The sequence below is a fragment of the Fukomys damarensis genome, unplaced genomic scaffold (assembly GCF_012274545.1).
Source record: "Fukomys damarensis isolate Sample0158 unplaced genomic scaffold, DMR_v1.0_HiC HiC_scaffold_22, whole genome shotgun sequence".
In the NCBI taxonomy this organism is placed as follows: Eukaryota; Metazoa; Chordata; class Mammalia; order Rodentia; family Bathyergidae; genus Fukomys; species Fukomys damarensis.
Window position 1 is genome coordinate 21,666,064 of NW_022900934.1, and position 22,385 is coordinate 21,688,448.

Below are 22,385 nucleotides of genomic sequence, written 5' to 3' on the forward strand. Positions count from 1 at the left end.
CTTGTCCACGAGTCAGGGCAGCTGGAGCTTTTCCAACTGTGCTGAGAGCTGCATGGCGGCAAGCAGATTGGACCCACAACTTAGGTATACCTCACTTCTCGCAATGGGCTGTGTCCCTGGAGGGTTTCGAAAAGCGAATCCTACCCAGTAAATGCAGCATTCCAGGAACACCTTGAAGGAAATATGCGATTCCTTTGGCAAAGGGTTCTTTTAGCAGGGAATTCTTCCTGCAAAGGGAGCTTTTAGGGTAAATTATTTTGTGGGCAAAGCACTTCTGATTTATTTTTATGCAAAGCACTTTCGCCTGTAAAGAAATAAAACATTTTGACTTTTTTGGAAGCATTTTTCCCCTTACATTTTTCCTACAAAAGGCTTTTTCCTGTTTTTATTCAAAAGGCTTTTTCCTCTGTTTTTGTCCGGTTCAATTTTTTTCCGTTATCTCCTTTACCTATTTTTTTCCTGCAGTGTGCGTTCTGTGTAATGCGTTTTTTTTTTTTCTCCTACAAACTGCTTTTATCTAATTTCTTTTTCCTGCAATGCGCTTCCCCCCACACACACCCGTTGATTATGTTTTCTCTATTTTGTTCTCGGGTTCTTTTGTGAAGTTTTTTGTTTTTGTTTTTGTTTTGAGAAGTGCCCTTTTCAAACTTGAAAAGTGTCGTCCCAGTTTCGCAAGCTCTATATGATCGTGTGTATGTACATACATCTCTGTATATTTTTAAAGGAAATTAACCCGCAATGCGCAATTTTTTTAAGGCAAATTTTTTGTTAGGCGAGCTGTAAAGTCTTGAAACACACAAGTGCCCCGCCTCCCTCCTGGGGTTGAGTCTGGGTGTAGCGGGTTTTCTTACCACATAGGTCGCTAAAAGCCTTGGCGATCGTCTGCGGCGCCCGCCGCGCCCCGAGTCTTTGTTCCTGGCCTGGCGCGGGCGCACTGGGGAGGGTCTACATGAGGATGTGGGCGCGGGGAACCAGCGAGGGGCGTGCCGCAGCGGCACTTGGGCAGACAGGGGTCGCGGCAATTGGGATAGGGTGGGTCTGGCAGGCGGCAATCGCGACGCGGGTTTTCAGGTTTAGGGTGCACGCATCGGGAGTCCTCACCCACCGAGCCTCAGCACACTTACCTGTAGCAGCACGCGAAAGATGTACCAGCCAATGATGAGCAGTTCAGCCGAGGCTGCCGCCACTGCCGCCATGGTACCAAGTGGTGGGTGGGTGGTCGAAAGCAAGGGTTCTTGCCGCGGTCCACTGGTCTCCCGAAGTCCGCTGCTGGGCGCACTGCTGCAGCCGCGGCGGCTGCGCCTTAAGTACCCGCCTGCCACCTAAGTGCGCATGCGCGATCGGGGTGGTGGTTCGTGAGGAGGGGGAGCCGGGGGCGCTCCTCATTCGCTAGGAGAGAGAGGAAAAAAAATAATCCATCTACTCTTTCCACACCGACCCCTACCTCCTGAGTCCCATCTTAGACCCTTTCCAGAAGATTCCGCCGTGCCCGCTTTTGAATTCCAGTGTAAAATGGAGGGGCAACATGACTGCGTAGAGCACGGGGTAGGAGGTGCAAGCCCCTTAGTGTGGCGCCCCTCTTTCCAAGTCCTGATCTGCAAATTTGAGCTCAGCCCCGCACCAGAATGGACCTCTTCTACTATGGAAAATCGACTTTGGGGAGGGGTCATCTGCCCGATAAAGCAAAAAAGGTACCCTTTCCAGGAGCCACAGCTTCATAGGCCACTGCTCAGCATTCTTCCTGGTAGTGAGTTTTAAGCTTATGCCTTCTGCTTTGTGAGAGTCACTTTGTGTAACTAACTCTTTACTGATTTCTTCACATCCCGCCTCTTATGGTAGTGAGAATCAGGGTCTGCTGTGGTGGCAGTGGCTACTGTAGGGAGCTGGGCGAGGGAGCTACACGCTGGGTGAGAAAGCAGTAGTGTCTCTTGAGGGGTACGGGAAGGGTAGGTTCCTTTGTGTGTGAGAAAAGGAATGAACTCTAGACGTGGCTGGGAAGTCCGAAAGTGTTCGCGGATAGTTTTCCTCTGGACAGACCCTTTGAACCTCTGACTTCCGCTCCCCTCCCCCAGGCTCCGGTAGGTCAGCCTCAGCCAGCATGTTTCTTTGTACCCCTTTTGCTAGGCGGCTTTAGCAAGAACGGGGGTTTTGCTGTGGCTGCTAAAGGGTGTGGCTATTATAGCCCTCCTTCAAGGGGAGTCAAATACCTCTGAGTGCCTGTCTTTCGCGTTCCCAGTGGAGTGCAGGTTTTGCAGGTCCCACAGAGTGCAGATATCTTGTGGGTCCCTTCTGGAGCTGGGCTTTGTGGGTGGGAACCCAAAACAGTCTTCCAAGGGCGCCCTGGCACACTGGTGGCCCACCTAAAGTACTTCTCTTCAGCAAGCTGCCCGGCACAGGGACCAACTGGCATTTGCCCCTATGTGGGTAGGAAACTAGTTTTAATTAAAAGCTCCTAAAGGTCAGGTTCTATACAATGGTACCAGCAGATGGAGGTGTAATGATCCAATTTAGTTTGGACAAAGTAGCACAATGATTTTTCTGCCGACACTGACTTTGAAGAAGTTGGCTGGTTTTGGCAAAATGACATTGGGCTATTTGAAAAAGACAAACTCAGCCCAGGCTGCCATGTTTATACAAAATATTTGATGCCATCACTGCCATGGCTTCTAGGAGTTTGCCAGGATCCATCGTTTGCCTGCAGTGTACTCTGACTGCTTTAACTGGCTACTTTGCCAGAGCACAGCACCTACCAGGGCAGAGACTAGATACAAAACCCTTCTTTAGCACATGGGGGCGCAGCACAGAGCCCATGACAGTCCTGTGGCAACCACAGGGCGGTATTGTGAGGTCTGGACCCTTTGAGGACGGACTGCAGCCTCAGGAGGCAATACGTGATCCCTGCTGAGCAGGGTCCAGGCAAAGCCAGTACACTGTGTGGGATCGTGCCAGAGAGCTCTCGAGGTGCCCCCCACTAGTGGAAGCCCAGGGGAGATACCCTAGGAGTCTTCAAGGGAAACACTCCAGGAGGCTTCTGGAACTGGTGACTTGGAGGGATGAGTAGAACTTCCCATGGGTGGGGAGGGAGGAAAGGGCATTCACATTTGCTGTTGTTAACCATGATCCATCTTCCCAAATAAGTATACATTCTGTTCCTGTTTTTTTTGTTTTTTGTTTTTTGTTTTGTTTTGTTTGTCTGTCTGTTTTGTGTGTTTGTCTGTTGTGTTGACTTTTCTCTTCAGGATCCCTGCTGCCTTGGTGATCCCAGGCTGACAGCCAGAGAGCACAGCGGCTCAGCTCCTGGAGAGAGGGTTGAAGAAAGCAGAGGGCAGCCACCTGCACCCACTGGCTCCCATTAGGTCGGTTCCTGCAACGGTGGCCGGCAGCCTCGGTGAAGGCCCTGCCCGGCAGAGATCATGTATTGCCTCCAGTGGCTGCTGCCCGTCCTCCTCATCCCCAAGCCCCTCAACCCCGCCCTGTGGTTTAGCCACTCCATGTTCATGGGCTTCTACCTGCTCAGCTTTCTCCTGGAGCGGAAGCCTTGCACAATCTGTGCCTTGGTTTTCCTGGCAGCCCTGTTCCTCATCTGTTATAGCTGCTGGGGAAACTGTTTCCTGTACCACTGCACTGATTCTCCGCTTCCGAATTCGGCACATGACCCTGGTGTTGTGGGCACCTAACAGCCGTCCTGTTAGTGTTCCAAGGAAGCAGAAGACGGGAGGGGAGGCATTGACTTAGGTCATAAAGCATTGGAGTTTCAAATCCCGTAGCCCTGCGGGTATCACATTCCTGATGGCACCTTTTTGGCCTGTGATGTTTTATCCTTATAATGTGAATAATAGCACTGACCGGTGCTTTTATTGTAGAACCCTGTAGTTGTGGGTGGTCTTGTGATTGTATGTGTTCTGTCCCCATCTGGGTCCTGGCTGGCAGGATGGCCACCCCCTCGCTTCATTAATGCGAGGAATCTATACCCATCCTAGTCAACCATCCTGGGCTTGGCCTGAGCAGAGAAAATGCCAGTCTTATTGTCACTTCTGTGACCCCCTCCTTGTCAGAATCTCCCTCCTTTCTAGAGTGTTACTAACTCCTCAGTCCCTCTCCTAGTTTCCCTTTAGTTCTCTTCTCCTTTCCTTTTTTGGGGAGCACCTGTCCATGACAGGGCTCATTTTTGCACTTATCTCGAATTTGAAGAGATTGCTGACGCCCGAGAGCCTCGCTTTTTCATCCTTCTTCCCCTGTTCAGCAGGCTAGACAGATACATATACGTGATGACTGTTTGTTGTCCACAAGCCTCCAGTATTTTCTCCGCTTCATTTTTAACAGAAGCAGCAGATAAATTGTTGCTCTTTCACCTGGGTGCCTGGGCTCTTACTTTCCAGCCCAGTTTCGCTTCCTGTACCCTTCCTGCTGCCTTTCTCAGCTGTCCAGTGAAGGGGGCCTCCTTGTGTTTCCTGTGCATGCTCTGCAGGATGGAGGTATGATGTTTTCATGTAGACCTAGCAGTCCCCAGCTGAGTGAATGGAAAAGTATTTGTGTAATTCATAGTAGCCACAATTCCCTTGGTAGGTGTTTGGATATTTTTGATGTGCCCTGCGTGTGTGTGTGTGTGTGTGTGTGTGTGTGTGTGTGTGTGTGTGCGCCCGCGCGCGTGTGTGTGCACGTATGTGTGTATAAATACATGTGTATATTTCTTTTAAAGAAGCTTTAAAGAACATGTTCTGGTTTTGAGGTTGAGCAGTAGCTAGCTGTAGTAGGTGCCACTGCAGCTTTTATTTAGCATGGAGATTGCCAGGTGACCAGCACACTGGGCTTCAAGGTGGTTCAGAAAATACACAAGGAAGGGAGCAGTGGCCATCATCCTCCTGCCAGGAGCTTCTTCATTCCTGCTCATATAGGCTGTACCTTGAGAAGAAGACACAGGAAGACTTTGTGACTGTCACTTGCTTTTTTTTTTCTCTGCGCTTCAATAACAAGTGTTGGCAAACAAGACTTTCTTCTGGCGTCCACCCACTGGGGATCAGCATGATTGTCCTTCCAGTTGGAACCATCCCTCTCTCTTGCCTGTGGAGGGAGTAAGGTGGGCCAGGCAGAGGACAGAACTGGAGCCAGTCCATCTAGGGAATAAGACTGCAAGGCCACACTTGTGAAACATTTGGACTGCTGTTCTAGAGCTTTTTTTTTTTTTTTTTTTTTTGGTGTGTTCGTTGCACAGCTGTTTGAAATGTTTAATAAAGCTTTATAAACTTTACTTTGTGGTTTTATGTGGCTGCAGTCCATTTGGGTTGTGGTGTTGGATTTCTGAATTGGTTGGGGGACAGGAGGAAGGATGAAGGGGCTGAGTCCTTGGCGCCACAGTACCTTAGCCTAAAAATTTGATCTGCTCTCTGGAGAGCAGATGGTGGGTCTGGGGGAGGGAGAGAAGAAGGCAGGCCAGGCGGTAAACAGGAGGGAGTCTGAAAAGTTTTCAGAGATGAGACATTGGTGTTTCTCAGCTCCCATGGCTTCCCGCCTGAAATTGTTTCCCTCTGTAGGAGATCTGAGTAACTGATCCCTTGACAAACAACTTAAGACAGCTGGAGCTCTAATCATCAAGGATTTTTATGTGCTGCTTTTGAAGTAAAAATACAGTGAAACCCCTCATGGCATTTCAAGTGGAAAAATAAATAAGACTAACTGTCCGACCATCAGACTTCAGTGAGGCCAGAAGAACAAGAGTGGTGTGGATCCCTGTGGCAGATGTGTACACGCTCCCCTGGCCGTGACCTGTGAGACAAGGTGGGGAGGTCTGTCAGAGCCCTGTGCTGGGCATTCAACTTCGAGTCACTCCTTCCTTTCAGAAGGCATAGTAGGAGCACTGTCCACTCAAGGCACAGGGCTGCCGTGAAGAGTTACTGAGGTAAAAGTTGTGAAGGTCTTGGTAATTTTGAAATTCACTTTTCTTACCTAGACTTAATTCATTGCTATAAAGTTGTGTGTAGTTTTTCCTTAGTTTTTAAAATCCCTTTCTTTAGCCCCCTCGCATTGCTTATCCGTGCTTTTTTTTTCTTGATCAAAACTTACCAAAGATTTGTCTGTTTTAGAGGTATTTTCAAAGAGCCAAACTTACTGATCCTATCTCCTGGGCATTTTTTCTGCTTGACTCTGTGATACTTTTATCTCTAAATTCTCCCCACCCCCAGGGTTTCTGAATCTGTCTTGTGGTTCTGCAGAGTTTTGACTAGCTGAGAAGTTACACATGTGGAAAGGATAGTCTGTTCAACAAACACTGAGACCCTGTACTAGGCTTGCTGGAGATTTCAGGGGCACAATCCAGGCCTGACTCTACAAGATCTCATGATTCTAGCCTAGTGGAAAGACTTGACAAAATAGACAATTGCAAATTCCAAAAACAAAACAAATAAACAGACTTTTGTGTCCTTACTCTCCTGTGGAGGCACCTGGATGATAAATGAAGCCAAGATTATTGCTTATTTTGCTCTCCCTCAGAAAGCAGCTTTGTTTTAGGTTAAGCCTACTTAAAAGTCACAAACAGGCCTCCCTCTGAAATATTTGTGGCCTTTTCCAGCAGGGAGGCTGCAGCCCACCCTGCCACATCAGCAGTCTGTCTGCCCAGCAGTATTTCATACCTGGCCCTGTACCCCAAGCCTTCTTCCCCAAAAGCCTTGCAGGAAAGTGAAAAGGAAATACCTCTTCTGCAAAAGCAGGGACAACAGACCTTAGACAAACCATGGTCTGCAACTCTGTACATCAGTGTGACTCCTGGGGTAAAAATGATACACATATGGTACCCAGTGACCAACCACAAGAGTCCATGAGACCTAGGCCTGGACCTCTTTTGGAACTAGTCAGTGCCCTACTCTGGGCCTCAGTTTCCTTAAAGGTAAAATGTAGCCTTTGAAGCAAAGATAATTTTTCCATCCTTGGAATCCTAAGAGTTTCTTTATTCCAGGGTCATAGGGTCCTCTTGGACTCACTTTAGGTAGGTGGCTATACGCTTGAGTAGGTGGAAGGATACTTTCAGTAGAGCCTGGGTATGTGCTGTATGCTTAGTATACCATGTGAGCCCAAATATTGCCTCTGTCAGGAAGCTTTTCTCGGTTTCTTCTTAGAGATTGCCTAGCGCTCTTCACAGTCAACTGCTGCTAGGCAGACTTCCTCTTAGTGACTGAATTCCTGGAAGCCATGGCATGAGAGTTTCTCCTGCCTGGAAGGGAGGCTTGCATTGTTATTTATCTGGCTGGTATTGGTTAGAATCTCAGGCAGCACTAGGCCTTTCACTATACAGTAGACAGTCTGTCATGAGGGAGACCTGACTAATAGGAAGAAAAGTGGGTAGCACTAAGCACATAATTCTGGAGATACACAACTATGGACTGTGGCATGTGCTACAAGAGAATCTCGGAAGGATTTGATGCTGGCCTGGGAGAACCAACATTCAGGCTGAGACCTGAAGGTAAGGTGTAAATGTCTGAGCAGTAAAGTAATAAATAATAATATTTCTTATATCTAATCAAGCATCTTTGTTCTCACAAATAAAGAGACTGGATTGAAAATAAAATGAAAGACCGCCAATATCTGCCTGCCCTAGAATCAGAACTCAAAAAGTCTTTGTGGGGCAAAAGAGGTCAGTCTATTTAAAGTGAAAGTACTAACCACTGGGAGATCTGAGGCTGAGTTTCTGGTGGCAGGCACCCAAACAATCCTGAGAACTTTTCAGTTTCCAACTGACTGGAAACTATCTTGAATGAAGACTTGGTAGAAGTTGGACAGTGACTCAATCCACACCTTGTTTAAGGTAGGATTTGCTCAATAGGGAACAGCCCAGCATTTGAGCAGTGAGAGTAGATGGGCTGCTAAGAAGGCCACTAACCTGCCTAGTTCACTGGGAATGGAAAGTAGATGGAAGGAACAACCCATGGGTGAGGAAGGAGAAGGCAGGAAAAGTGTGGGCTGGGACTTGAGGAAGTAATGAGAGGTGATAGAAAAGAAGTTATCTCTCCTTGAGCCGATACAGGGAAGGAGGCCAGAGAAGATTCATGTGTCCCCAGGTGAACCAGAACCCAGACTGTTGGCACTGTGGTGCTTCCACCCCACCAAAATAAATGAGTCACTGCTCTGAAAAGAAAAAAAAAGATCTAAGAAGTGCTATCCTTAGTACATGACGGACAACCCTGACAGAGGCCTGTCCAGCCTTGGTCTAGCAAGCCTCCCTGTCCAGTGTCTTCGTGAAAACTTAAGGAAGGACAGAGTTTGGTCTCCCAAGGTCCAGGGGCAGAGTTCAGTATGTTGAGCAAAACTTCAATTATAGACTAGGCTCAAGCAAAGGGGAAAGGCTGGCCAAGCAACCCCTGAAGATTAGACAGAAGCCCTCATTGCCCTTAGGGACACTGGGAAAGGAACTCATACATTGAGTAGGAAATGGACCTGGAAGAACAAACAGCCCTGATGTGAAGCTTCAAGGAACACTAAGCCTTAGGCCTTGCCTTAGTGACTACACTTCCTTGAGCCTCTGTTTCCTCATATAAAATGGAGACTATAGGACTCACCTTATCATGTGCCTCAAGCAGTCTTCAGTGTTAATCCCCATGTTCTGCGCCCCCTTGTGGGCTTGGGATCTGATTCTCTAAGTCTTCTGCTCATTCATTTCCGTAAGGAGCATTGACCAGGCTTGTCACCAAGCTATGAGAAGAGCATTCAAAATAAACCATGCCCTTTGCGGTACTCAAGTTAGTAAGATGAAGGGCACCAAAGCAGTCTCATAGGCAGATGTCACAGTTACAATACCATGTTGTTAGGGCTTTAGTAGAGCAAGCAGAGATATTTAGGAAAGTATATGTCAATAACTTGGTGTGAAATCTGTTAATTATATTTTACATTCTCTAGAAGCAGTTCCCTAAAAGGAAAGGAACACCAAAATCATTTTTCCTGGGAGATCAAAGCCCTGGATTCAAGTTCCTGTTTGGCAACCAACTTGTTCAGTGGCCATCCAGAGTTCCCCATCTTGAAGAGTGATCCCTGCCTGTCCATTCTCCCGTAGTCAGTATGGGAATATGTTTGAGTGCTTTATCACACATGGATTGAACATAACCCTTCTCCAAAGACTAATCCTTCGGGATGTACTGGCATCTCACCTCTTTTCCTGGGCAGCTTATGGAAAACATGCACTTAGTTCACCACCTCTGCTAAAGCTAAGCCCTGCCTATCCCTCATCCCACAGTGGTGGTGGCAGCCCTCCAAGGAGGGAATAGAAAAGTAAAAGATAAAACCCTGGACTTGAATCTCACCCCCTTTCCCATGTGTCCTTTCTGTCCTCTACTCATTCTCTCCTGTGTTTCCCTATTCATAAGTCAGTTATGGAGCTGGACCAAGGGAGTTTTTAACATTTCAAAGCCATCTTCTGTGAAACATTGGTGACCTTTATCCTTATTACTTCAGCCTGAGAGATACTGATTAAAAGAAAGTATGTTGAGGGTCGGGGATTTAGCTCAGTGGTTCCACTGCCTGCCTTGCAAACGCAAGGACCCTAGTTCGATCTCCGCTACTGAAAAAAAAAAATATTAAGACAATAAAGTATTTAAAGAAAGGATTCTGCATTAAAGAATAAACTTTAAATATCTCAAGTGAAAAACTGTGGAGAAAGCTTACAGTGAAGGCAGAACATAGGTCTATGAGAGAGAAAAACAGAAAGCTTTTCAGTGTTTCTCTGTTGCCTCTAGACTCAACTCCTTCGTTTGGTTAGTAAGGCCCTGCATAACCCTTAAGGACTGGGGTTTAGTCTTTGTCCCTGACCAGGCACAAAAGCTGTCTTAGTAAGCCTGGTATATTATCTATTGGTTGACCAACTCTAGGGTCGATAGATGAATGACTCAATCAGTCAGTTGCGAGATTCTAATGAATTGTGTAACCTGACTGTTCCTAGACAGAAAGAGGGGTTTCCCAAGTTTCCTCTTGGCACTCTGGAATGACAGATTAATTTCCAGCCTCCAGACTAGTATTTTGAAAGAAAAAAAATTGTGAAAGAACCTCATTAAAGGTTCCCAGCCTGGCAGCAAAAGTCCACATGTGGTTTGGGAGTAGTCTCATCAGATGGTAGACACTGTACAAGGCCTGGATGTAGGTAGATTCCTGAGTTGCTTACAGACTAAAGGGATTTCCTTTCTCTATTCTACCTACCTCATATCCTCAATACCACATTTGCAACTTCCCAGGCTTTCCTGTCTTTTTGCACGCCTCCCTGTACTTGGAAGGCAGATGAGCTGGCAGGAGTGCAGAGCATGGACTGTGTCGTTTGTTAGCTTCACTGAGAGGGTCTCTGACTTGCTCACTGATTTGCAGTAGGCCAGGCTGGCCCTTTATCCCTGAGTTCTGACCACAAACTGAGTTGGTCATCTGCACTGCTGATCTTCACAGTTCTTTCTTCTGCCCTCACAGATTGTAAGCATCCTCTTTAAAGTGGCAGTGTTAGAATTCCCTTCTCTTCAGCCCCACCTCACTGCCACACACACACATCTCTGTGAGCATAGAATCCAGTTTGAAGTCTTGCCTCTGGCCCTGTTTGTTCACCCCAGTTGGAGACTCAGCATCAGTGCAGCTTGCAGACTCTCAGCTGTGGTAGTGTGAGGGTCAGGCTGCTACTGTTTGGTGGGGGGCTGCATTTTGGTAGTTGGCTTTGGGTTTTGTTTGTTTTTACTTACTGATCAAATATGAACCAGTTCTAATTTCTACGCTCAGAGCCATTTTTAAAATATTTATCTAGCATCATTTATTTATTCTTTCAATTAATTTTATTGGCACATTTAAGGTATATAATATAATGACATTCATCATTGGAAATTTGCACCATTACGTAATCCATCTTGCCTCATTCTCCTGCCCTCCCTTCAACCCCTCCACCCTATCTACAAAGACTGTTTCCATTTTTCTTTTTCTCATATTAATTCCATTCCCTTCTTTCTTTTCCCCTACCCCTCCCTTCCCCTTCCCCTTTGCACTTTTTCTTCCTATTTCACATTATCTATTATAACTTTTAGTCCTTATTTACACTTTCAGTTTCTCACACTAGAGAAACTATTTGGTATTTACACATGTGTCCCATGTATTTCACTTGAGTACTGCCTCAGTGTGCATCCATTTAGCTATAAATGTCTCTAGTTCCTCATTCTTTATGGTTGAGCAGTACTCCATTTTATAAAAATAAAAATTAAAAAACACATTTTCTTTATCCAGTCTCCCATTGATGGACAACTGGGCTGCTTCCAAGTTTTAGCTATCATGAATTGTGCTATGTGAACATGAGTGCATATGTATCACTGTGGTATGATTCTTTTAAATCTTTGGGGAAGATACCCAGCAGATGAATAGCTGGGTCAAATGGGACCTCCAATCCTAGTTCTGTGAGGCGTCTCCATATTGATTTCCACAGCAGTTGCACCAGTCTACGCTCCCACCAGCAGTGGAGCAGGGTTCCTCTTTCCCCGCAGCCCTGCCAGCATTTGTTATTGATTGATTTCATGACAGCAGCTATTCTTTCTGGGGTGAAGTAGAATCTCAGAGTTGTTTTTATATGCATCTCTCGAATGACCAGTGATGTTGAACATTTTTCCATATGTTTATTTGCTATTTCTACTTCTTTGAGAAATTTCTGCTCATTTCAGATGCCCATTTTTTGGATTGGTTCTTTAAATTTGGGAGGTCTGATTTTTTTAAAGTTCTCTGTATTCTATGTAGTAGACCTTTGTCTGAGGAAGTGCTGGTGAAAAGTTTTTCCCACATTGTGGGTTGTCTCTTTACACTATTGGTCATTTCTCTTGCTGTGCAGAAGCTTTTTAATAAGAGATCCCACTTGTTGATTGTTTGTGCTAGTTCACCGGCAACTGACGTTTTGTTCATAAAATCTTTTCTTATACCAGTGTCTTCAAGAGTTTTACCTAACCTCTCTTCCAGCCAGTTTAGTGTTTCTGTCTTAATATTTAGATCTTTAATCCATTTCAATTTTAGTTTAGTGTATGGTGAGAGCTATAGGTCTAGTTTTAATCTTTTTTTTTTTTTTTTTTTCGATACTGGGGATTGAACTCAGGACTTTGCACTTGTGAGGCAGGTGGCAGCACCTAATCCCCCATGGGTTTCCTATAGTTTTTTTATAGATAGATTTTATCAGACTGAGGCAGAGACCATCTATTCCAATTTTTGGAGGGTTTTTATTATAAATGTGTATTGGATTTTTGTCAAATGCTTTTTCTGCATCTATTGAGATGATCATATGGTTTTTGTCCTTGGCTCTATTAATATAGTATTACATTTTTTGATTTGTGTATGTTGAACCATCCCTACATCTCTGGGATGAATCCCACTTGGTCAGAGTGTATGATCTTCTTGATGATCTTCTGCATTCTATTTGCCAGTATCTTATTAAGGACTTTTGCATCTGTGTTCATTAGTGCGATTGGCCTATAGTTCTCTTTTTCAGTTGGGTCATCCTCTGTCAGAGCCACTTGTATGAACACCATGTGATTGTATTTTGCACTAACAAGAACTGGGGCCCACAGGCACACAAAACACATGATAGCTACTGCAATCAATGGCCCCTTTGACTCTGCCCTCCTAATAGTCGGAGTGTGCAATAATGAGTGATGTCCTGAGCCAATGAGACTGGACTGTGCCCCTTCTCCCTGATCATAATGACACCACCACACCTCTAGTTTCTAGTTTGGCCCTTTAATCTTTCCTGTGTCTATCTCCTCCTTTTAACTTGGACCCAGTCATCTCTGGTTCATCATTTGCACCAGATGTCTCTTTGCTTCCAATCCTATCCCCTTAAAGCTATCATCCACATGGTCACTGTTAGGCTTCCTTACTAGCTTGGTTCTTACTCTGTGGCTCTTGACTTAACTTTTGTCTTTTCCATTGCCTAGAGGATGGAACTCTCTCCATTAGTAGAGAAGGCACTGTCCATAGTCTGGCTCCCACCTACCACTGTGTGCTCCTTCTGTGCCTCTCCAGGTGCCCAGAGAGATGAGCCCATCTGTCCTCCCCAAAGAGATGGCCTCTTTCACATGAGAGGCCAGGAGATTGCTCAAGGAGCAGATATCAAGGGTTGGGTTTTGAGAAAGAATGGGGGGTCTCCTCTGGTAATTACCACCAGTGAGAGAACCAGAAAGGGACATTGAGTCACTTAAAAGGTATTTTGTCCCTGTTGGGGTCAGCAGACTAGGGGCAGATATCATGTTGCCATGGGAGGAGGATAGAATCAGAGGAAAAAGTGAGATGAGAGGCACAGACTGCTTCTTCCAGCTGTGAGGGGAAAGACATGGAAGGGTGGAAGCACCTGTTTAAACTGTACTTTTCTAATTTAGCTCATATTTGGCAAGTACTTTGTTTTGGATTAGGCCCAATGAGCAGTTTACCAGCAGTACCTCTCAAAAACCTCACTGCACTTCCAAAATTTGCTGCAATTATGCCTGCTATACAGAAGGAATTCCAAAGATGAAGCAGCCTGCCCAAGATTAGGGTAGGGTTGAGATTTGCACCCTATCCCATTGTCCTCGAATCAATACAATTTTTTTTTTTTTTTTTTTTTTGGCGGTACCTGAGATCGAACGCATGACGCAAGGCAGGCCCAGCACCACTGAGCTAAATCCCTGGCTCTCCATTGTCCTCTAAAGCTTCAGTTTAACCACTGTTCTCATCCTCTCTCCAGCTGTGAGGGGGAAAGCAGGTAGAAGGCTCCCTGAAGTGGAAAGCTGGGGGTAAGGCACAAGAGAGATTATGGAAGTTAGATAGGGCTTGAGGGCTGAAGCACAGCTTTTCGGAGGAGGTAGGGCCAAGGAAGATAACACCTATTTTAAAAGTCAAATAGGAGAGATGAGTCCGTTAAAAACTAAGGGAGGAGGAATTGAGTACTTAACAAGTGTCTGAGGGGGAACCTCCTCAAGCAAAAAAATAACAAAATAACATCAAGAGGGAAACCCAACAGTGAACGTTGCCTGGATCTAAGGTTACCTGGAATGGACCAGACTAGATGAACAGATAGAGATTGGCCTTAGCAGCAAGCATGCAACAACGCCCCCATCCCCACCCTGCAACCTGGGAAGCTTAGCACTAGGCCAGGGAGTTCATCTATCCTCAGGCCCTTGCGGGAGGTTTTAAGTAAATTGTGCTGATGTAAAGTGAATAGCTGAAATGAGAAATTAGATCAAAGGGGAAAATACCAAAATTACACTATTAATGATAGAAAAGAGCAAGAGTCCCATCCTTTGACAAACTGGGTCACATTGCCTAAGGCAAACCTATGGCAAACCTATGGCTGGCATGCATGCTACAGCCAACTCTTTGTTATCATTGAAAACTCTAAAAGGTTTGCCATCACTGGTGTAGGGATTCACAATTGATATCCACATGATGGTCAAGACTGTGAGGACCAGCTGGGCGTGGTGGTGCATGCCCGTAATCCCAGCACTCGGCTGAGGCAGGAGGATTGCCATGAGTTCAAGAGTTCAAGGCCAGCCTGGGCTAAATAGTGAGTTTAAGACCAGTCTGATTTATATAGTGAAATCCTGCCTTAAAAAAAAAAAAAAAAAAAAAAAGTCTGGGGGAACCAAGCACTCTCATTAGTGCAGTTGTGCATAGGTTGGGGGTTTCATACAATCAAAGTATTCTCCACTCAAAGTCTGAGATTTGAGGATGTCCGTATAGACACACCCAATCTTTTGGTTGAGTGCTTCTATCACCTGAGATTCTTAATTGTCCCCAGACATAGAAGAGATAGCACATTCCACTTCCCCCAGTGAGAACTAGCAGAAATAGGCCTGTTCTCTCTGACTTCAGGGTCACATTTACATACTGTGCCATGTCCCTGAACAATATGCTAGTTTACTATGTAATTATTTTACAAGCTAGGGTTCCAAATATTTTTGTGATCTAGTTTAGATGGGCAAAGTCCCCATACTGGTTTTCCCCAACGATGCCTTCCACTAGCTAGAAAGTTCACCATCCCTCACTGGGTCTCGATAAAACTAAGACACTTGGACTAGATAATCACCAAGTTCCTTTCCAGCTCTAGCATCATATCCTCAGGTGCTCTGGTACCTAGATGAGTAATTCAACAGGAGGCACAGTGACTCCCAGCTCTGGGTCAAGGCCACATCTTGGAGCATGGAGGAATCATGGTGATGGCCACCGCAGAAGCTGGCTGAAACAATTTTTCTGCAGATGGTGAGATGTCCTGGCAGAGTCCATGCAGGTAGGTCGATGAGGGTAGGTAGGGTGGGGCTCTTCCTTTCTAGTCACCCCTGAGTAAATGTTTCTTTGCAGGATTGGATACCTACAGATTGAGTGGATGCCAACTAGATTCATTCATTCTCACTGGCAAAGTAGGTGACCCATCTCTCCACACACTCTCATGACATGGCTTCCAGAAATACTCTCTGCCTCCACCCTATATTTATTGCTGTCCTGTATCTGGAATCACACCTGTAGTCTTAGTTCTCCATCCAGGTGGCATGTGCTTTGAGAAAGTTGTGGCCATGAATGTCATATTCAGCCAGGAATAGCTTAACTCAGGGATGCAGTCAAGAGGGAAGACTTGTCCAAAAATGAGGTTCAGACTATTGATTTACTGTTCATTAGAAAGAAAGGAGGAAAAAAAAAAAAACTTTCCAACTTCACATCAGTGCATATACTCAAATTCAGAAACAATTTGAAAAGGTCAAAAGAAGTTAAGAGCCCATTAAAAGCCAGGGAGAAAAGGAATTGAATATTTAACAAGTGTCTGAGGGAACTCATTTATGATAAAAAGCAAGAAAATGACATAAAAAGCAACTTTAAAAAAAAAGTTGAAAGCACATCTATTGCAAACTACCATAAATATTTCCAAAGCCAAATAATACCACAACAAAAAGCAAAATGAGTAAAATATTTGCAGGTCAATAATGTAACTCACCCAAACCTTTTAACAAAAGAGAAATATTTGACTTAAAATTTTTGAAAAGATATTTTACTTCACTAATAAGCAACAAGCAATATTAAAACAATAAGGAAATATCGATTTTTACCAAGAAATGATGGGAGGGGGAGTTTAAGAATATCCAGTGTTGATGAGGATACTGGGAAGGAGAGAGGGAGTATGTGAATTGGTGTGTATTTTCTATAAAGTAATGTAGTAGTCAAAGAAAAGAGAAATCAAAGTTTCAAGAGAAGGTAAGTGATCTGCATATTTATAAAACAAAGACTGAATGTTTACTTTGTGTCAATCAGGGTGCTAAGTTTTAAAATGTGAAGATAAATAAGATATGCTCCTTGTTCTTGAGCATGCAATGAGTTAAGAAAGACAGGCAAACTGATAGTAAAATGATACATGAGCAGCAAGGCCAGAGGTATGCTTGGGACATGGAAACAGGGGCAGCCAGGGATGGTGGTGCAAGTGTGAAGTTTATGGGTCTATCCCTTGAAGGACAGTGCAGAGATGATTGCCATGGTCCAAGTAGAGAAGGAAAGGCCTGAACTAAGGTGGGGCCAAGAGGATGGAGAAAGGGGATCAGATCCAGGAGATGGAGTTAAGAGAACTTTCTAACTGATTGGTTGGTTGCTGGGGTTAAAGAAGGAAAGTCAAGGATACCTTCCCTGTCTCTATCTTGGATATCTGTATATAAAAGGTAGAACAGTCAGAAAAAGGGACAGCTGAAGAAAGATTATTCAGCTCAGTTTTGGAAAAGTAGAGCCCAATGTGGGCATCCATGTGGAGGTAGTCTGCAAGGAACTAGGTTGAGAGTCTGGACATTCAAGCAAGACATTTGGGTTGGGAGTGGTAGTGATTGCAATCATGGGCTTTGGTGAGCTGAATCTTGAATAGGCTAGCTGGAAAGAGAGAAGAAGTCCAGGAACAAGAGCCTCATCTCCATTTAAGTGGTGGACAGAAAGGAAAGCACAAAGGCAAAAAAAGAAGTTAAAGATGTGGAAAAGGGCCAGGGATTTAACTCAGTGGTTCCACGACCTGCCTCATGAGCACAGGGTCCTGAGTTTGATCCCTGGTACAAAAAAAAGAGAAAAAGAAAAAGAAAAAAGAAAAGAAAGAAAGAAAAGATGAAAAGATGTGGAAAGGGCACCTGGAGCCCATGTTGACATGAGTTTCCCATGCTTGTGAAGCATTTCTAAAAAGAGCAATCAGACAAAAGACAAAGACTAGTTAGGTAAGGACTGAGAGCCCACTGGCTGTAGTAATTAGGGGACCACCACATTCACAGGCAAAATAGTTTCCTGTGTGGCAGAGGAAACGAAAGGCAGGCATTGTGGCCACTGTCTAGGAAATACTGCTAGAGTAACAATTTGAGAGAGGGGACAGTTTCTAAGACAGAGCTAGATGGTGATAAAATAAAGATGGGCATGGTAGAAGACCTCCAAAAGCTCTCACGGGAAGTCCTATGAATAAATCAGGCAAGACCAAAGGACAAGGGAAGAAAGCAAGGAAAATGTTCACTGATGACCTTGACTGGAAGTAGCATCAAGTAAGGAAATATCTTGGCCAATCTGCGCTCATTCACACAAGTGTGAGCGATCTGTCAAAAAGGAAAGATGGAGATCTAGGGATGTACTGATAGGAGAAGGTACAGAATTCATAGGAACAAGACTGAAGACTGACACATCACTGACTTTTGAGGAGTGGGTACAGGCAGAGGATCCTTGTGAAGAGACTGAGAAGGAGGGGCTAGTGAAGACCAAAACAGCAAGAGTCCAAGAAGCCCAAGAAAGAAAGTTGGCAGAAGGTACTGGACACAGGAAGGGGAGCCTTAGAAGAGGAAAGGCAGAGAAAGCTGGGCCAAGAAGCCAGGGTGGAGAGTTCTGAGGAGGAGCGCACTGGTGGGCCATATGCACGGGGAGGCCAGGCATGCCCAAGACCTGGCCTTCGGAGACCTTCGCCACAGCAACTTTGGGCAACGGCAGAAGCCCCAGTGGGTGGACAACCATCTCAGTCCAGCTGAGGAAGCAGGGGGAGAAAGCAGCTGAGAAGGCCACGGGGCCAGGGAGCACGCCCTCACCCAGGCCACAGCGGGACAGGGGGAGCTGTGCAAGCCGAGCTTGAAGAGCAAGGCCAGCCAGTGACTGGGGCCCCAGAGTAGGGATTAAGTGTCGAGGTGAAGGGATTAGTCGTGTTGATGGAAGGAACAAAATTCAATCATGTTCATTTTACCAGGCAACCTGATCTCTGCGTTCTCCGGGAGCCTCTCTCAGCCCTCGGGGTCCTGACTGCAGCTCTAATTAGCTGTGGTCTCATCCCACCTTGCCTTGTGGCTGGGGCTGCCTCTGATGCAGTTGTGTACCTTTCGGCACCTGGCAGCAGGCAGCTGCTTAGGTAGGGGCAGAATAATTATTTCCTGCCTGAAATCAAGTGTCCAAAATGGAGGTTCAGAAATGCCTTTTTATGAAAAAGACTTCTATAATAACTTCCAGGGAATTAAACAAGGAAGTGAAAGTCAAGGATGAAGCTGTCTGGGTCTCAGGAGATATACTGTGCTCACATTTTAGCCCCAGCTCTTTTTAGTTTATGGAATAGGTTTGTGGCTGTTGTCTTGTCTGGTCACCACAACCCCACCCACCTGCCTGCAGTGAGGCAGCCAGCCACCTCACCCTCATTTCACAGAGAAGGAAAACAGACCCAGAGAAGCAGGACAGGAGGGAATGGTGATCAACATAGGGCATGGGGACTGGGTCACAATCTTGACATCTCAGTGTATCAGTAACAGTTCTACCTAGTGGCCTTTAAAACATTTTATAATTAACTATTTCTTCCATACGTGGGTAGAAGTTAATGTCTGGAAAGAGTCTTGGTCAAGGGGAACTTGGGCCTCCTCTTGACAGCATTGTATGGTAAAAGGCAGGACTTGGAGAAAGGCCTCTGTGGCTTCTTCATGACAGAGCAACCCCGATTCCTCCCCAGCCACATGAAATAGGGACCAGGAGATCAGCTAGAGATAATAGAGCAGTAGGGAGAAATAAGAGGTGCTAGAAAGCCAAAACAAACCCAAACCCAGACTTTTATTGTAAGCAGTCACCAGTCCATCGCTTCTCGGCCTTTTGGCCAAGATCAAGTGTAGCAGTCACCAGTCCATCACTTCTCGGCCTTTTGGCTAAGATCAAGTGTAGCAGTCACCAGTCCAGAGGCAGGGCACATCCAGATAAGAGAGAGCTGAACTAGACCGGGAGGTTGGTGAGAAGTTGATCAGAAACTTGTAGGAGATAAAAACCAGGAGTAATGCATGGACAGTTAGTTATTTGAGAGAGGGTGTCAAGCCCAGAATGCCTCCCATGTGTCTTAAGTGAAATTTTGGGTGGATATCAAGGAGGGCCCTGAGTGGAAAACAACAAGGACTGCCAGTTTGAGATGCAGGAGAGTAGCTCAGATATTCGGTGGGCCAGGGACACAGCCAAGTGGAGCCTGGAAGGCACTTGCGTCCTCGGTCTGTGGCTCAGGAAGAGATTTGACTGGAAGCACTGGCCCAGAACCATCACCCCTGAGAGTAATGGGGCCCCTGAGAAAAGAGACCACCAGGGAGAGTACAGAGAGAATGGGAGAGGGGCGAGAGCGGAATCACGAGTTACAAAGACATGTGAGGAGGCCATCAAGGTGTGGGCAGGCGACAGAAGGAAGGGTCTGAGAGATTTGATAAACAAGTAGGAGCGGGGGTTGCCATGGCAACCAAGGTAGTGAAGGGTTTCAAGGGGAAAGTAATCAACGCTGTCAAATGCAGCGGTGAATTCTAATCAGTTAAAGACAGAATTTTTCCTTTGGATTTCATGATTAGCTAATTCTAGCGGCCTTAATAAGAGCATTTTGGGGAAGTGATAGGGACATAAACTGAAATAACATTGATATGTGAGGGGGACATGAAGATGTCACTAAGAGCCCTTTAAGGAGTCTGGAAGGAAGACTTCCAGAGGTGAATTATGGGAGCAGGGAGGTTGAGAGCTAGGAAAGACAGCATGTTTATAGGTAGACATCAACTCCCAAATGTGGTAAGTGTCCATTGTTGAGTGGCAAGAATTTTTACATTCTACGTATTCTAATTTAGTGCCTACTTTGTGCCTGGCAAGGGGGCCTAGAACTCTGCATACTTTGGGGAATGCACTATAATAGGCAGAGTCTTTGTTCTAGCGAAGCTGGCATAGTAGTAAGGGAGGAAGATGTAATCAGTCTCCATCAGTCTCCTACACTGCTCGGCACTCCAAAAGAAAGACCCCAAGTGCTGTAGAGTGGACAGCAAGGGACCCTGCCCTCCTCTAACTCTGCGAGGCTTCCCTGAGGAGGTGATGTTCCAAAGCAGATTGTCAAGAGGAGGAAAGGGTTTACTGGGTGAAGCAAGTTGAAGATTAGCATGAAGAAGGGGAGGGAAGAGCTGAGAGGCAGACACTTAGGGGGCAGTCAGTTGAGGAAAGGAGGGGGAGCAAGATCCAGGCCTTTTTAATTTTAATCTTGAAGGAAAGAGCAACACTGGCACATGAATATTCTGAGGGTAAGGAGCCTGAGTAATTGAGTGATTAAGGATGGAGACAATTACTGAAATGAGCTCCCAAAAGACTGGGATCAAGTGTGGAGGTGGATAAATTAGTTTGGAGCAATAATGTGTATTTGACCAAATAGGGCAAAATTAAATTATTTACCTTTTAGAGAGTAACATGATCTCCATGTTCTTTTGGGAGCTTTTATCTGACCTGTGTACTGCCTACATGTCTAATTAGCACCAGCTTTATCCTGTCTCACGGCTGGGATCATGTCTTGTTTTTTGTGTTTCTCAGCACCTAGCAACAGGCAGTGAGCTCTTTGGATAAGAAATCAGTATTTTCTGCCTTAGAATGGAATATCAAAAGTCAACATTTAAACTTCTTTTGACTAAAAAGAAGAACAGTTCTATGACAATCTTCCAAAAGTTACAATGCCAGAAAAAATGACATCTTGAGTGACAGGGGCTTTGGTGGGTAGATGTAGAAAAGTAAGAATCTCCCCCAACCCCCATCCTTTTAAGTTCTGTGCCATTTATCCATGTTCAGATTCATCATCTCATACAAACTTTCCATTTCTCCACAAGAAATAGAGCATTACTACATTTCATAGTTGAGGGAATGGAAGCCAGAGAAAGAGATGCCTTATTATGTCAACAAAGGACAGATGGTAGGAACTGGCAGCAGTCCCTCTTCCTTGGATCAGAGACTAAGCTGGAGAGAGGAAGAAGAGGCTGTGTGGTCCATGTTGGGGCCCTGGAGAAAGTGTGAGGTGAAGTCTGCCTGGGGCCCGCCCGATAGTAAAGTGTCCCATCGCAGTGTCCTGTCACACTGTGTTGATGGGAGCAACAAGCAGGCCCTCCGTGTATGTTCTTCATGTGCATCTAAAACATCTATCATCATTTCATATGTTCAAGTCTTCAACCCATCTGAAGTGTACGTCCGTGTATTATGTGACAGAGGTTTAATTTGTTCTTTTTTGGTGGGGAGGGGCACCGGGGATGGAACTCAGGCCCTTGCAAGGCAGCTGGCGAAACCACTGAGCTAAATCCCCAGCTCCCAACCCTATCTTTTCTCAGTTCTCTATATCTAGACTCCTCAGTTCATCTGTTTGTCTGTATCTGAACCAGTAGCACATTTTAATGAGCAAAGCTTTATGAAGTGTCTTATGACCTGAAAAGCCCCTCCTCCACCTGCCTGGTATTTTAAAAAATTATCTTGGTTATATTGCACATTTTACTTTTCCGCATATATTTTAGAATCAACTTGTCAAAGTTCCGTGGAAAAAAATCCTATTGGAATTTTGAATGAGACTGTACTAGAAGGAAAAATATCATCTTTAGGATATTTATATTTTCTATCTGTGGATACAAAATCTGTGCCCCCCCCCATATCAGAGTCCTAACTTTAATGCCTTCTAACAAAGGCTGGTCGCTTTTATCTTAAAAGTTTTTTACATTTCTTATGCATTGTTGCAGAATATTCACACCAGGGAAACTATTCGGTATTTAATGGGTCCATTCCTGCATTCCTTATTAGTTTTATTACTTTTATGAGTGAAAATTTTTCCTTTTTCATTTTACTTTCCAAATTTTAATCAGTTTACTAATTTCTATGCTTCATTCATTACAGACACACAGAATAAATGTACTTTGTCCCTGGACATGTAAATGAGAACACAGCACACATGTAAATTAAAGCTAATTGGCTGGAAATGAATTAAAATTTTTGAATTAAGTTATAGTTCTACAAGTAATACATGAATATATTTTCTTTTAAATAAAACCAGAGTGCTACAGATAGAGAAGTCTACTGGTCTCCCCTACCTCTGCTGTAGCAGGGGAAAGCTGCCTTTAGGAATTTGCCGTTTGTCCACAGTGTTTTCCTGCACTGCTCAA

At 45.1% G+C, this 22,385-nt stretch overlaps 2 protein-coding genes across 4 annotated transcripts in view; one reads left to right on the top strand and one right to left on the bottom strand.

Annotated features, from left to right (window-relative positions):
* Nnat (neuronatin) overlaps positions 1 to 1,286 on the bottom strand; it is a 2,403-nt gene extending 1,117 nt beyond the window's left edge. The window contains exons 1-2 of one of the 2 annotated variants that reach the window (XM_010640043.3): positions 1,125 to 1,286; positions 96 to 171 (exon numbers count right to left, since the gene is read on the bottom strand). In XM_010640043.3, the coding sequence (XP_010638345.1) occupies positions 96 to 171; positions 1,125 to 1,196 (148 nt within the window). In that variant the 5' untranslated portion in view covers positions 1,197 to 1,286. Of the gene's footprint in view, positions 1 to 90; positions 172 to 1,124 lie in introns of both variants that reach the window. The other variant, XM_010640044.3, reaches the window with a different exon arrangement.
* The window catches only part of Blcap (BLCAP apoptosis inducing factor), a 10,094-nt gene extending 4,895 nt beyond the window's left edge, over positions 1 to 5,199 (top strand). The window contains exons 1-2 of one of the 2 annotated variants that reach the window (XM_010640042.3): positions 1,405 to 1,691; positions 3,240 to 5,199. In XM_010640042.3, coding sequence (XP_010638344.1) covers positions 3,414 to 3,677 — 264 coding nt within the window. In that variant the 5' untranslated portion in view covers positions 1,405 to 1,691; positions 3,240 to 3,413 and the 3' untranslated portion in view covers positions 3,678 to 5,199. Of the gene's footprint in view, positions 1 to 1,404; positions 1,692 to 3,239 lie in introns of those variants that run through there. The other variant, XR_004518454.1, reaches the window with a different exon arrangement.
* The last annotated feature ends 17,186 nt before the right edge of the window (positions 5,200 to 22,385 follow it).